At 41.8% G+C, this 15,136-nt stretch overlaps 1 protein-coding gene across 1 annotated transcript in view; it reads right to left on the reverse strand.

Annotated features, from left to right (window-relative positions):
* The window catches only part of VWA3B (von Willebrand factor A domain containing 3B), a 141,777-nt gene that overhangs the window by 104,703 nt on the left and 21,938 nt on the right, over positions 1–15,136 (reverse strand). The window contains exons 8-12 of the mRNA XM_065423482.1: positions 11,386–11,502; positions 9,148–9,344; positions 8,256–8,410; positions 5,272–5,410; positions 2,378–2,509 (exon numbers count right to left, since the gene is read on the reverse strand). Coding sequence (XP_065279554.1) covers positions 2,378–2,509; positions 5,272–5,410; positions 8,256–8,410; positions 9,148–9,344; positions 11,386–11,502 — 740 coding nt within the window. The remainder of the gene's footprint in view (positions 1–2,377; positions 2,510–5,271; positions 5,411–8,255; positions 8,411–9,147; positions 9,345–11,385; positions 11,503–15,136) is intronic.

Consider the following 15,136-nt stretch of genomic DNA (forward strand, 5'->3'; position numbering starts at 1 on the left):
TAGTGGAGGCATGATGGCTTTGTCCAGAGAAGATGAAGAGATATTGGTTGGTGGGGTGACTTCTTTTGAAATGGATCTTTTAATTGCCCACGGCTGGGCAGATGTTACCGGTATCAGTGAGAATTCGGAAACCAATATGCTTATGCACAGTAATTTATTTGAGGAAGAATCACACAAGCACTTAAGATTACACAGTACACATCTTTTCCTATAAGCCTCAGCTCCCCAAGCATAAATCCTCAGTAACTATGTTAGCTCTACACAGTATCCTGATTGTCAAACAAAGCAGGTATATCTACCAATTCTAGATGGAGACGTCTTCTCTTCTCATCTTTTCCCTCTCAGGAACTTGGTCTGTCAAACATCCCACAAAGCAGGGCCTAGGTCACCCTGAGCCCTTCTGGTTCTAGAAACCCACAAAGGTCCCTCGAAGCAGAGTCTAGGTTACTCTGAGGACTTCTGTCTCACAGTCTTGAACCCCTTCAGAGGTTAATTGGGGAACTAATCTAACTAATTTACTTTGCTTAGCATTTATACCTTTTGTTCTCAAAGAAGTCACATGTCCCAGAAATATGCCTTGTGGATGTTTATTACTGGTATACGCTAATTAATATTTTGGAAGGGACTGCAAAGCAGACACCGACACAGCCCAAAGCTCAATCATCATTTACCCTCTCACCCAGCATGTCCCTGCAGCCCGTCACTTCCCGCGGCTCCCATTGGCCAGGAACGGCGAACCGCAACCACTGGGAGCTGTGGGGGGCCGTGCCTGCGGACACTCAACGTTAACAAAATGTCTCGCGGCCCACAATCAGATTACCCTGATGGGCCGCATGTGGCCCACAGGCCGCAGGTTGCCCACCACTGTTCTACATCCAGGGTTTTGTAACAGCAAGTGGGCCCATCAACTCCGCACGGGGATATCTAGCTGGAAATTCTGGACTTTTCTTGTTACCTCGTATCAGTCAGCTTCTGTTATTTCCAGTCGATGAGAAGTTATGACTACTCCTAATCATAATTAACTAACTGCCTTTGTGTTACGTATGTCAAGTATATGTAGTGCTTTTGGGAGAAGTATACACAGCCACTAATATTAGGGGCATGTCAATCCTAAATACACCATGTTTAAATTGTTCATCTTTTGGTTCTTTTGGTTAATGGTATGTGTTTTTGACCTAATTTGAAATAAACAAAATATGCTCTAGTACATCATGGAAAAACAGATTTGCTTGGTAATCCAAGTGATATGAAGAAAACACTTGAAGTTGTCCCATCTAGTTTTCCATCATCTCAAGAACTCTGAAGCAGTACTGTATTCAACACATCACTGATATTTTTATCTATTAGTTCTAGCAAATTTGACATATCTTGTATACAATACTGTTATCATTTCAGATAATATAAGTGTTGCCACTTGTAAGGGAATTTTCCAGGAACTGTTACTGTTTTACAGTCCTGTCTCCTTTTGAACACCCCCTGAAGGGGATCCAAGTGCATTACATGATATCAAAGAATTTGTTTTGATTAATATTCCTAGTGATTTGCTGTTCTCTAACTTTCTTCTTAAAGCCACCTTCTAATCTCAGACTTATACACATGCTCTTTTAAATATACTGAAGGTCAGCAACAGATGTCATGCTTGGCAGTAGTTTAAAAAGCACAGGGAATTGCACAAGAACAAAAAGATCTAGAGCTGAGTGCATGACAGGAAATCCATAAAGACAACCACTTAGCCAGCCCTACTGAATAACAAAGAAAATGGATGTTCCTCACTGACTGGCTGAAATTATGCCAAATGGATGTCTTTTCAAGGTATTCCCATTCTTGCATGATATTGTATTGCATACGTGGCTTAAGTAAAGCGGTGATTTATTTGCAGGGAATGGAGGAAGCCCAGAAAATTCAATTTCATACCAATTAAACTATCTGTTCCCTGATTCTAAACATTCAGTAACTCCCTACCCAGAGCTTAGCAATGTTTCCCCCTCCTCTCTATATTCTTCTGTGATTTCTTACCATCTACTAAATATATTAAGACATTCTCTTTATATTAGTTCACAGCATCAAAATCCTTATGTGGCTTCTTCACCTTGCCCACCCCTCACTCCCAGGAACTCCACAAATAAATCACTGGACTAGGAGATATACAATGATATTACTAAAGAATTTTAATATCATAAGCCTATGAATTTCCACTAAAATCAAATACAAACTCTAGATAACTACTGTATATGAGTGCCTTCTAGAACTCCTCACGGTCAAACTTTCCACATTACTAGTCAAATTAACTTAATTAACTGAATAATATTATACATATAGGGGATGTAAGTGTAACTTAGTTCATACATGCTTCTTGATATGTTACTCTCTATTTTACCTCCAGTTCTTTTATCCAAAGCCAAGCATCTTGCAAATTCTCTTCATTAACTTCAGCAAGTTTCTCTTGCCAAGCTACTGCTTGAGCATCAAATTTCACAAAGTTAAATCTGCGTTTGTGTCTCAGTTGTTCCTGTAAGAGATAGTCAGTTGCATTTTTCTCAATATTAAAAAAAAAAAAAAAAAAAGACCAACCCATGTTACGTTTGGAGAGCAACATACACAAGAGTAGTTTTCATTCATGTATAATTGGTAGTATAATCCCAATAAATAATGACAAGTATTCTTTATACATATATGTTAGGAGGGAGATAGTAGCATCACCTATTATTAAGTTTGCCTGACATTTCCCATTATAAGATCCTTCAGTTGCTTATAATTTTGTCATGAATGACTATGAATTGCCACTTTGAATGACAATGAATAGCCACTTGGCCAGGGAAAGAGAGTAAGAATGACTCTATAGTCTGGTAATGAGGGCATTTACCTAGGATATGGAAGATCCAAGTTCTAATCCCTTTTCTCATCAGGCACAGGGGGGAATTAAACTTGGGTAAAGTAAAGCGACAAGTCAGTCATGGATTCTGTGATTTTACGTGACTTCTGCAACTGCAGCCTCAGGCAGCTGTCAGCCCTGGGCAGCGGGGATCGGGCTGTCAGCAGTAGCGTAGCTAATGGGGTGCAGGGGAAGCAGCCGCTTCCCCTTAGCACATTTTCCAAAAGCGGAGCCCATGCTCCGCTCTGAAGCTTGGTCTGCCCGGCGGCGCTGGGCTCCTGCAGGCAAGGGAGGGCAGCACGCCTGGAGGAGCCATGGGGAGGGGGCGGCACGGCCGGAGGAGCGAGGGGGGTGCAGCATGGTGGCCCGCAACTTCCCCCCCCTGCAGACAACTTTGATGCACTGACCGGGTCCCGGGGCGCCCCCGGGGCAGGGAGGGTCTCCCCCACCTCCTCGCGGCAGCCACACCGGGCGGACCCGCAGCTGGTCACTCCCAGCAGGAGCCTCGGCGCCGCCCTCGGCTCACCGGAATAAAGCTCCCCCAAGGAGGGGAGAGCGCTTCCCCCCTCCCGCCGCGGCCTGTCAGCGCGACCCGCCCACAGCCAGGCTCCACCAGCAGCCCCGGGCAGGGCAGTGCCCCCGGGCTGAGCGGGCGAGCCGGGCTGCAGCTCACTCGGACCGCGCCTGGCGGGGCTCGCTGCCTTCTGCCCCCACCCCCCAAGGGGTAGCGCCAGCGCTGAGCCTGGGCTGGCACTGCTCGCGGCGAGCCCCTCCGCAGCAGTGACAGCGGGGTTTGCTGCTCTCTGCTTCTGGCTGGGCCGGGCCTAGCAGCCGGGCCCCGGAAAGAAGCAGCGGAAGGGCAGGCAGCGGACTCCCAGGCTCTCCCGGTCCCGGGGGCAGCTCCAGCCCCCTCTGCACAGAGAGCCCCGGGGACCCCAGCCCACGGCACTCCCATCCCCGGTAACCCTTCCCCAAGCTCCATACCCCGTGTACCCCTCCCATGTACCCCATGCCCCTGCCTTTCCCTCCCCTTCACCTCCCCTCGTACCCCCGTCCTCTACCACCCTACCTACATCCTCCCCTCCACCTTCCCTCAAGTCAAACCCCCTGTCCCCCTCCTTCCATATCCTCCCCTTCACCTCCCCTCATACCCTCTTCCTCTGCCACCCTCCCTACATCCTCCCCTCCACCTCCCCGCAAGTCAAACCCCCTGTCCCCCTCCCTCCACATCCTCCCCTTCACCTCCCCTCATACCCCCTTCCTCTGCCATCCTCCCTACATCCTCCCCTTCACCTCCCCTCAAGTCAAACCTCCTGTCCCCTGCCATCCTCCCTCTACATCCCTCCCCTCCACCTCCCCTCAACCCCTCTGTCCTCTGCCAGCCTTCCTCTACAGCCCTGGGGGGGCAGCGTGGCCGGAGGAGCGAGGGGGGGCGCAGCATGGCCGCAGTGTGGCCGGAGGAGCCAACCAAGGGTGGGGCACGGCGTGGCCGGAGGAGCCAGGGGGCGTGGCCAGAGGAGGAGCCGAGGGGGCGCCTTTTTTATGTTTGCTCCCCCTGCTCTTAGAACCTGGCTACGCCACTGGCTGTCAGCTCCAGGAGGCGGGGCTTCAGCTCCAGCCCCACACCACAAGGCTCAGGCTTCCGTGATTTACTGTTTATTGCCCGCGTCCTGCTTGTGACTTACTAAAAATACCCGTGACAAAATCTTAGCCTTAAACATGGGTCTCCCACATTCCAGGTGAATGGCCTAGCCACTGGGCTAAAGATTATAAGGAAGGCAGTGGCACCACAACCACCTTCTTCTTCACCACCAGCTATTTCTTGAATTCTTTGCTTTTGTCAAAATGCCTGAGAGTCCAAAAGAAATGTTACAGGTCTAAATGAAAGGTTTCATTTCAACATTACCAAAATGTTTATTTCATTCAGTTCAATCAAAACTATTCAGTGAACTCAACACAAATTCACAAACTGTTCTGGTTAACCCCCAAATGCATTTTTGGTGAATAAATTATTTGTCTAAAAACTATGTCACCCAGCTCTAGTTACAAGCCTTTGGGGCGGGGGGGAGGAATCACAATTCACACATGCTCAGTAGAGAGTTGCTAGAGCTTAGCTAAAATCTCCAAAGATTCTATCTGCAGAGGGCATGCTCCAGCCCAGGGCTAAGCAGGACTTTCTCTACAACTGCTGCTCTCTGCTGCTGCTGGCTGAGATTGGGCACCTGAACTGACAGCATTTTTAGGAAAATCAAATGTTTTTGCAAAATGTTTCATTTTTTTAAAAATGGCTACTAATTTTAACTGAAAACAATGTGGAGGGGAAAAAAAGCTTCAATCAGCTCTAAGTGCTAGTACTGCTACACATATCAGGTTTCTGGAACCCCCCCATTTTATCTAACCTGAATGAGCTGAAATATTTTCTCCTTCACAAGTGGAAGTTTGTCCCTCATAGACTGAGATGTATCAATGAGAATATAGACGTGATCTTCAAGCACATTCCCAAAGAGACCTCTGCTCCCTCGCTGGAGCCATTTAACCCTGCAAAAAAAATAAAAAAAATAAAGTCACCTGAACATGGTGTGAAAGGCAACATTTCAATAACATTTTGGAGCTAGACAGGCAGCATAAAGCAATATGGTAACATTAAAGCCAATAATCTTCCAGATTGAACTAGCTGTCTCTGTGAGCGACCAAGGTGTTCCTACTGCTCAGTGACTGTACTCCAGACCTAATTCAGGAAAGCATTTACACGTGATAAAATCCATCCCCATTCAGGGAAACACTTAAGGCTCTGATTCAGCAAGAAACTTAAGCACTTAAAACAACTTTAATGTTAGGCTCATGTTTAAATTCCTTACTGAACAGGAGCCTTAACCACATCGTTAATTTTAAATTAACTGGATTCAAGCACAGGCTTAAAGTTAAATGTGTGCTTGAGTGCTTTCCTGAACAGAATTATTTTCCTGATTCAGAGCCTCTAACTGGTTCCACTTTAGGTTCCCCTGGTGAGCTCTAACAACCTGCGTACATTGCAGTGTGGGATATTAACGAATAGTGCAGTGGCTTTGAGATAAAGATTACTCACCTTTGTACAAGTTAAAAGAGAATGATGCCATAAAAAAATAAAAGAATCATGTCACATTTTCAGCTGAAGGACATTTTCTCATGAAGTATTTCACAAAAGCATGCAAAGTACTCTACCAAGGTTTCATGATGACTGGACAAGCCATTCAAAATAGAAAAATCTATGCTGGTGTTCTCGGATTTGAAATATAAAATTTGACTCTCTAATCTGTCCTGCTAGGAGCTTTCACCGGCATGTGAATTTCAACCAGAAGAAGACAAAGATAGGATAAACCAAGGAAAAATAACAAAACCCTGGATGTTGATAAATATATTCAGGCACTGATACCCTTGGTGGGAAGAAACATGAAAAACTATGAAGAGAAATGCTTGAACACAATTGTTTCTGTTACATTGAGAACAATCCCTAACAGACAAATATTATAAGGGCCAGGTTATGCCTATTAATTGCACGCCTGAGGTCTGGGTGGGGCAGAGCCGCACTGCACCAGCAGATGTTCTTGGAAGGATTATGCTTTAGGGAAGCAAAAGGCCTCTTGGAGCTCCTGGGGAGCTCCACTGCTGAGCCACCCCTAGGATTGAGCACCATGTTCTCCTCTCTATGGCCAGCCACCAGATCTAGTTAGGGTGGAGAGGAGGGTGTGACAATCAGGGTCCAGATGCCCCAAGGAGGGTACAAAAGGTCTGAACCCCAAAGAATAAGCAATTGAATCAAACGGTTGTATACAATGTTATTGTGTATAAATATATATCAAGAAAGGTGTTTTATGAAAGCTTGTAGTGTTCTGACATTGACGGTCATTAGGAGAGGTGTTTACAAGTTATGGCTATGAATATAAGTATGTATATATGTTTAGAACATTGTAACTGTTGTACAACCACACCACCACCTCACAACACAGGGGTGAAGCAATCAGGCAGCAAAAGACAATAGTGGAATTAATGGGGAAACTTTGAAACAACTTGAAATTGAAATGAAAACCTCGGTCTTGGAAAACTAAGAGAGAAAGGAATTTCCTCTACCATGTATCACCATAGTCTGAGAGGGGGAAAAAAATCTGCAAATCCTCAAAAGAGAGGGGGTTTGAAGTGAAGGACATCCAAAAACTGAGAGCCAGCATCTAGGCAGGGTGCTGTCTATGGAACACTAGATCCCCTCTATGACGGGGCACACTGCAAAACTGTTCAGAGTCAGTAGGTAACTTATACTAGAAAAGGGAATTTAGCTAATATAGAAGCAGAAAGCCTGAGATTGAGCTTTATGTTTATTTTCTGTGTGACTTGTATGTGTTTGCTTTTCCTCACAAATTTGTCTTTGAATCTCTGATTTTTCTATTAAATAAACCTTTTGTTTGATTCTACTCCAAGCAGGTCTCTGTTGTGCAAACTGCCTGGAGTGTGTGTGTCAAAGTGAACTGATAACAGGTGTCAGTTTTCACACCTTCAGGGATGTCATACCAGAGGGGAAAAGTTCAAGTGTCTGGTAGTTAAGAACTCAGAGAGATGGATTTGGGGAGAGTTGGACTAGATGCGCTGTTGGGGGCACCCTGGCTGCAAGGAGTAACTAGGCTCTGAGTCATAGCCGCATACTATTAAGGCACCCAAGATTACAGGGCAGATGATGGACAGAACCCATTACTAATCTAAGTGATTCCCAAAATGTCCCAGAGGGCCTTAGGCTAACCCCCTCTCCACACTTTTTGGGGTGGGTACTACTAACTGGGAGCAATCTGTGCACAGGGATTGCAATTGTTGCTGGCTCCTCAACAAGGAGATACACTTGTGATTCTCAGATTGAAGATGCTATACATGTGCAAACAATTTTGAATTATGATCTATCTTACTTAATATTTATTATTGTAGCATCTGATTTGAACAAGAAACTTTAAGCTCATAGATAAATAGAGTAAATGCCTATCTAGTTTCATTGTAGATTCTAAAAGTACCTTGGTACCTTTTACTAAAAGGCAATTTTTCAACTTCTTACATCAATGCTCCTCAGTGATCAATATCAGGCATTCATACACTCCTGGTTGCAGAAAATAGACGATTTTTCCTTCCACTCAAACAGAAGAATGCAAGGTTACAAAACTGTGTTCAATCCATACATCAGTCTTTCCTAGTAAATGAATACTAAGAGGTCCTACACATAAAGGTCAGACTTAAAAAAAGGTAACTAACTTCTTTATAACTTTTATTGGGTGTTTACCACCTGCTTCTGTCTGCCATGGCTGTAAACTTAAAACATTTCTGCATTAGAGCACAGATCTGAACAGATTTCATTTGAAACCAAACTAACCTTCTTTCCATTTGTCCAAGAGCATTCTTCATTCTCTCTTCATACTGCCTGTACTTCTCAGTAGAGACATACACATGAACCACAGACCCATCTTTCCAGTAAGTGTGTACAAATTTATCACAGTATTTTGCGTGGATTATTTTCTTATTCGTCTCCTACAGGGGCAAGGAATTATGAATTAAATGTTTTTAAATGTGATCTTTGCAATGTGCTGTAACAACATTTGGAAAATACACTTAAAAGGCAGGGATTTATGCCTGCTTCAACTGCATAGCTGCAGAAGTAGCCACAGATTATAAACCTGCTCAGGACATTGGCTCCTGATATGAAATCAATACAAACTGTTTCCCTGTCCTCCTTGACCTGCTCTTAGAAAGAACAGGCGAAGTATAGCGAAAAGTGCTCTGGTGGAGCTTGGGAAGAGCAAGCAAACCACAGAATAATCCAACCCTTCACACTTTGCTTTAAAACCTGGTAGTATTAGAGCATCTGGGGCCTCTACATCTCCTAGACCATGTGGAACAGAGAAGAAACTGACAAACATTCCTTTGCCCCATTCCACTGAGTCATAAAGATGAGGAAAAACAAGTTGTTGCTGAAACCATCCCCACATCCTTGGCGGCAGATTCCATGGTGAATGCAGGAGGCTAGGCAAAGCTGTCCTTTCAGGGCAAAGAGAGGGTCACTTCCACTCCATTTCACTTATGAACCTCTTCATCCTGTTCCATTAACAAGATTTTATTATAATCCTCCAAATAAGAATGGGGTTACAAACAGACCACATGCTGTACAAAAGGCTCATCTATAAAGTTTCATTGCAAGTCTGAAAAGCAGAAAAGCAGACAGAAGCCGAAAAGGACACAGCATTCGAGGGAATCTTAGCAGTACTTACAGCATCAGTTTGTAAAGATTCATCCTCTGGCTTGGCTTTTATGTCAACCACCCCGTCAGCGTGCCGAAAAGTACAGTCAGCAAGTGCTTCATACAACGTCAGCTTCTGAGCTTTCAAGCCATTCTTCTGCAACCACTCCTTAGAACTTATATAATCCTCGGGTTTTGGCTCAGGCACTGGAAGATCAGTTTTGGTTGCTGATTTGAAAATATACATAACTAGTTGTACTTAACATAATTCACCAAAGAGTTTCTGTAAGCTATTACAAAAGAAGACTGATATATGGATAACTGGGCCAAAATTTACAAACCTAAGGCCAACCTTGGGCTCCTAACTCCATATTTAGATACCTAAATAAAGAGTCTGATTTTCAAAAGTGTAGACAAATCATACTGACGCCAATGGGAGCTGCGGGATGCCCAGCACTTTATAAATGAGGCCAGCAATTTAATTGCCTAAGTATGGATTTAGGAGGTTAACTTTAGGCAACCATGTTTGAGAATGTTGATCAGAATTCTGAGTAGAATCACTGAATAATTATAGTTCTAGAGATCTGACTGCATGCATGAAGTTGCAAGAACAGAGCCTTATCATATGAAAGGAATTGCCTTTTGACTGGCCTTTCATAAACTCTGCTAAATCATGTTTTAAAACAAGTCTATTTGCATTTTTTTCCTTTGCATATACTTTATGTAAAGGCCACAGCTTAGTGTGTATACATAATGTATTATCTGAAGAGTTAATGGAAAGTAGACAGCCTCTTTTTCATTTCACTAGAACAGAACAGAGAAAGGATACAAGAGTTTTAAAGAGATCAGGAAGACAAAGAAAGAAATGTAGACAGACAGGACAACTCCAGTTATCTGAATCACTGAGAGACAAAATAGATGGGCTGCCCGAGTTCAGCTATTAATCACACTGGAATTTAACATTTTCTTTAATTCAGTCTAGTGTATGATCAGAATATTTTAACATTTTATACAGTGATTATACAGAATATGAAAAAAATACATTAAAACAACATTAAGGTTGCAAAGTCAAGCACTTATAAATTAGGAAATGTCAGAATTAAAGTTGTCCATGTAACCTTAATTCAGGCCCTTTGCACATATTTATTATGAAAGTCTTGCCCAACATCATATAGGAAGTATGTGGCAAACCCAGGAATGGAACTCAGCTCTCCGGTACTACTCCAGAGAATGTCCTTTCTCTCCCTGAATCCCTCTGTCTCATTCATTGCCAAACCTGTGTACTGAATGAAGCAGAAGTTCTGTAGAACAAATAATACGTGATTGTGTAATTATAGATTGTACCATAATGCTTACACACAAGGGAACCAAATTAAGGTTCCACATGAAGCCTTATTTCTGACATTTCTTAATTCTGAATGCTTAATTTTGCAACCTTAATATTTTTAACCTGTATTAATGTAATTTCCTAGTTTTTTTAAACAAGAAAATTGAAAAAATAATGGAATAATACTGACACACACACCTCACCCATGGATCATCAGCAGGGTTTGAATGTAGGACCTTTAGATCCACTGTACAGATCTCCAACTTGAGCTAAAGTATTAACTGGTAGCAGTAGTAGGTTATTATCTCTAAAAGGTCCAGCCACTAGATGGGGAAGGTGACACTTTGCCAGTGGCTTACACACTATTTGTAAGAGAGCAGTGAAATGTTGGGAATTAAGAATTCTGGGTTCTATTCCTGGCTCTAGAAGGTAGTGTGATCCAATGGTTACAAACAGCACAGCCAACCATATAGATATGGCACAACTATTCTTAAAGGCAGAGTGGCTAAGTAGATCAGACTAGGGTCTTCCATATTGGAGGCATGGGTTCTCTTCACAGCTCTGCCAGAAGCAATCTTGTGTGACCTCTTAGTTACCCCTTCTGTAGAAAGGGGGGGGATCCGAGGTCAGAGGCCTTGTCCAGAAGTAATGACTATGAAGACAACTGAATAGTTTTTGCTGAAACTTTCCAAAAGGCAGAAAGCAAACATGGAAAAATTTACCCAAGAATTGTTAAAGTTTAACAAAGTTAAAGCAACTGTAAATAGAAGCTTATAAAGGTAAGTGTATGCAACCGTAACTATAGATGTCGTATCTTGGTCTTAAAATGGTCTTAAAAAGAAAAATCATCCCTAAGTTGGCAGTTTATCAAAATTGCCCACAAATGAAACAAATTAATCATGAACACAATGATATCTTTCTAGAAAGAACTATAAACAATACCTTTGCCAGATATAGGCTGGTCAGACTCTGATAAAATATTCTGAAGTTGTATCAGCGCATTTCTGGCCTCCTCCAACTCCTTCCAGATCAGGAAGACATCTTCTCTGACACCAGCTACTGTGGGAGGAATAATGCACAGACTTTAATGCTTTCAGACAAATTCTGCTTTCACCTCTACACCTACTCAACAATCCTAAAGTCAATGGGGTTGCCTGGGTAGGTACCATTTTATTACTTTGTCCATAGGGTCCCTTTGCAGTGGGAACTCCTCTCTCTAAAAGGGGTTCAAGGAATATACATGAGCAGAGAGGCACCAGCAACGAAGCTTCACTTGAGATGCGTTGCCTGGGCTTAGGGGTCTGGGCCCTAAAACAGAGGTAACACAGCCTCCTGGGTTTGGGGTGGTGGGTTTTGGTTATAGCCTGTCCCATGGTGAAGGGCAAATCCTCCTTCCCAGCATGGGAAACTCCACAAGGAAATTCTCATAGAATTCCCCTATGTATTTTAATGCAGAAGTGGGAAATCCAGCCCTCTGTTCTTTTTTTTTTTTTTAATTAAAACTGGCCTTTGCATGAGAAAGCCCAACCCTGAAATCTAGAAAAGCTGACATTTTCAGTTGCTTCAAATTCCTACAACTACTGAGCAGATGTACTTGTAACTTTAGCAGTCCCTTAAGTATAAGTGATGTGATTTTAGCAATATACATTTGCCCTCCTGCTACAACTAACCAAAACCTTAATGATACTAATGACACCTAAATAATTTGTAAAATTGGTTTCAATTAGGCAGACAGGTGTGAATGAAATAGATTATTCAGTGCAAACCCCAAAGTTAGAGTAGATCTAAGACCATTTTAAAAATTCAAGAGATACTTTGCCCTTGATTAAAAGTTTAAAATTGGTCTTTAATAGAATTAAAGTATACAAAAGCTGCAAGTTCAAAGCTGAAAAATAGAGACGGCATGTACTTCTGTTTCAAGAAGTCTACACAATGCTGTGAATAAATTAGGTAGCGTGGTCTATGAGAACTTAATACTGTAATATGGATCAGAAGGAAGAATGGCATAATAGAACAATACGAGATGTAAAAGGATTGAATCATAAGTGCTCCTTTCTGTAAAACCAGATTAGTAGCCTAAATGCTGAATTACATATTACAACACTGAATTAGTCCAACTATATCTTAACATCTGTTGATGCAATCCAGTGTACCCAAAACAATTACAGGATATGCCATACTTGATAATATACTCAACATATCTCTACTAAAATAAACCATCAGTTAACCTACACCAAACAAAACCCGCTCACTTTGCCTGTTCAATAAACATTGTAGAATTGCCTTAAATGAACAATACATATATATTTTTTAAATACATCAACACAGTTTTAAATGTGAAATGCAGTTAATTTTCCACATAATCTTTTATAATGTGTTATTGTACACTGCCATCTCCTGGTATCTTCTTGTATTTCAAGAGTTCTGTTTTAGCCAATACAAGTTAACATGAAAATCAATCTCTCCAAAATCATAAAAAGTTAAAGCAAAATGGAACATTCCACAGCATAAAACTGAAAAGGAAGAATAAAAGTATAAGTTTCTCATTGACCTTAGAAGATCAAGAAAAATATTCTGACCAAAACACTTGATTCAGTTTCATTTTAAGAAACACCATGCTTAAAACATGACAATTGGCAAAACTGTAGCAGAGTTATATAAGAACAAAAATTTGCAATTATATATATATATATATAAAATCAAATAAATTACAACTACCAGGCCATTGAACATGTACCAGCTACAGTGATGTGGAAGTAAAACCACCAAATATAAATCAATCATATATGTATTATCGAGGTATTGAACATAAGGTTGTGCTGACGAATGCAATTCAGAAAAAAATATTTCCTTCCCAAATCATCATCTCCTACTAAAAGGGTTTCAATTTTGTGAAGGTTTTAAATGTTTCTGTTGAAAAGTTGAAAAATAGAAGCATTGTAAATGTTCTGCTGGTTTCTCCAGGTCTTTCTAATTTATATGTTTTGAAAACTTACTGTATGTACTGATAATGTATCCAGTATGGGACATGTATTGAATTCAATATTACACAATAAAACATTTATTGACATTTTTCACTTTCTTTTATGCCACAGCATTGTGAAATCAAATACCATACCCGTTTGATAGCAGAGGTATTTGGTGACAAATCCTTTAGATGATAAATGCATTTTACTACAGTCAAGCAACACAATATTTTTTTACCTAGGTAACAACCAGGATTTACAAGACCAAGGACAAGATGTCAAAGCAGGTCCTACCTGGGGTCTAGTCCCCCACAGCAGGCCAACCTCTCCAGAGATTGCTCCAGCATCATCCCCAGCAACTCCTTTTTCTCCGACTGAACGGTTCGTCTCCCCCTTTTTTCTGCCCCACCCACTACATCCAGCACATCCTCACATCCACAGTCATCTTCCTCCACCTGAGAAGCCACAGGAGAGAAAAACTGCTCCTTAAGGCCCCCTGAGAATCCCCACACACACACACAAATATAAAAATATAAACATCAATATCCTTTATATGTCCCAAGTGATCTCAATCATACTGTCCTACTCCTCATCCTTCCTTTCTCCTGCCCCCCTCTCCGATGCTGGCTCTCCTGTTGACCGTGTCTTAATATTCATTTTTCCACTAAATATTAACAGCCCTCAACAGCACTGCTGCTGGTGCCCACTTTTATTGCAATTACCTAATTTTCGAGCATGGATGTAGTATCTCTACTTCGGGGGAAATCAAGCACTGACCCACTCCAGCCGAACAGCTTGTCAGTTTAACTGTCTCCTTGGATCTACCTGAAGAACTCAACAGTTCCATTTCATAAAGGGAAAAGAACTCAGTGATGTCCAGTGGGGTTACAATGGAAACAGGCAATACGCTGGATAAATATGCCTAAAGCTTTTATATTTACTCTCCACTAGCAGCAAGAATGAAAGTTGAGCTTAAAGTTTGTTTTCTTCTGCCTGATTCAGCACCATGTTGCACTAATTTTGTGCCTATGTAACTCCACTGATTTCAGCAGAATTACACCAGCATTAAGCAAGAGTAACACAGTGGTAAATCAAGCCCCTTATTTCCTTTACACAATAAGCTCCTATTTTGTGCCTAGCTAACATTTAAAATTGTATGACTGACTCAATGTTAGAAGGGTAAAATAGTTATTTAACTGTGTTCAAACCCTTACAATGAGTAATGTTTCAAAATTATTAACAGAATTTTAGAATTGGGTTCCAGACGTTTAAAACCTTTTACTAAATATGTACTACCTATTATAGTACCAGTTATGTACTTCACAATACAAATAAAGATGGATTTCCTGCCTGGAGAGCTTGCAATCTAAAGTAGTGATAGCTAAAAGGCTGAAAAAGAGCAAGAAATAATAACTAAAAATTTAAATTGCGAATGGAGCATTTTAACTTGGTAGAATGTATACCCACTTTGCTGTACTGAATCAAACCATGTCTCTGTGTGTGTGTGTGCGTGTGTGTACACATACAAACTACAACTAACATACAACACCCCAACAAGCATCCCTTTCCACCTCCCAATTGCTGAACATCCTCACACACACACACACAAAATCAATCTGTCCCAGTCTTACCTCCCAGCAGCTATATCCATCCTGTAGCCTGCTTCAAAAACTACTCCAACCCCATCTGATTTCACAACCAAGATACCAAACTAGCTTACAACCACC

Source organism: Emys orbicularis, chromosome 1 (genome assembly GCF_028017835.1).
Source record: "Emys orbicularis isolate rEmyOrb1 chromosome 1, rEmyOrb1.hap1, whole genome shotgun sequence".
Lineage (NCBI taxonomy): Eukaryota > Metazoa > Chordata > Testudines > Emydidae > Emys > Emys orbicularis.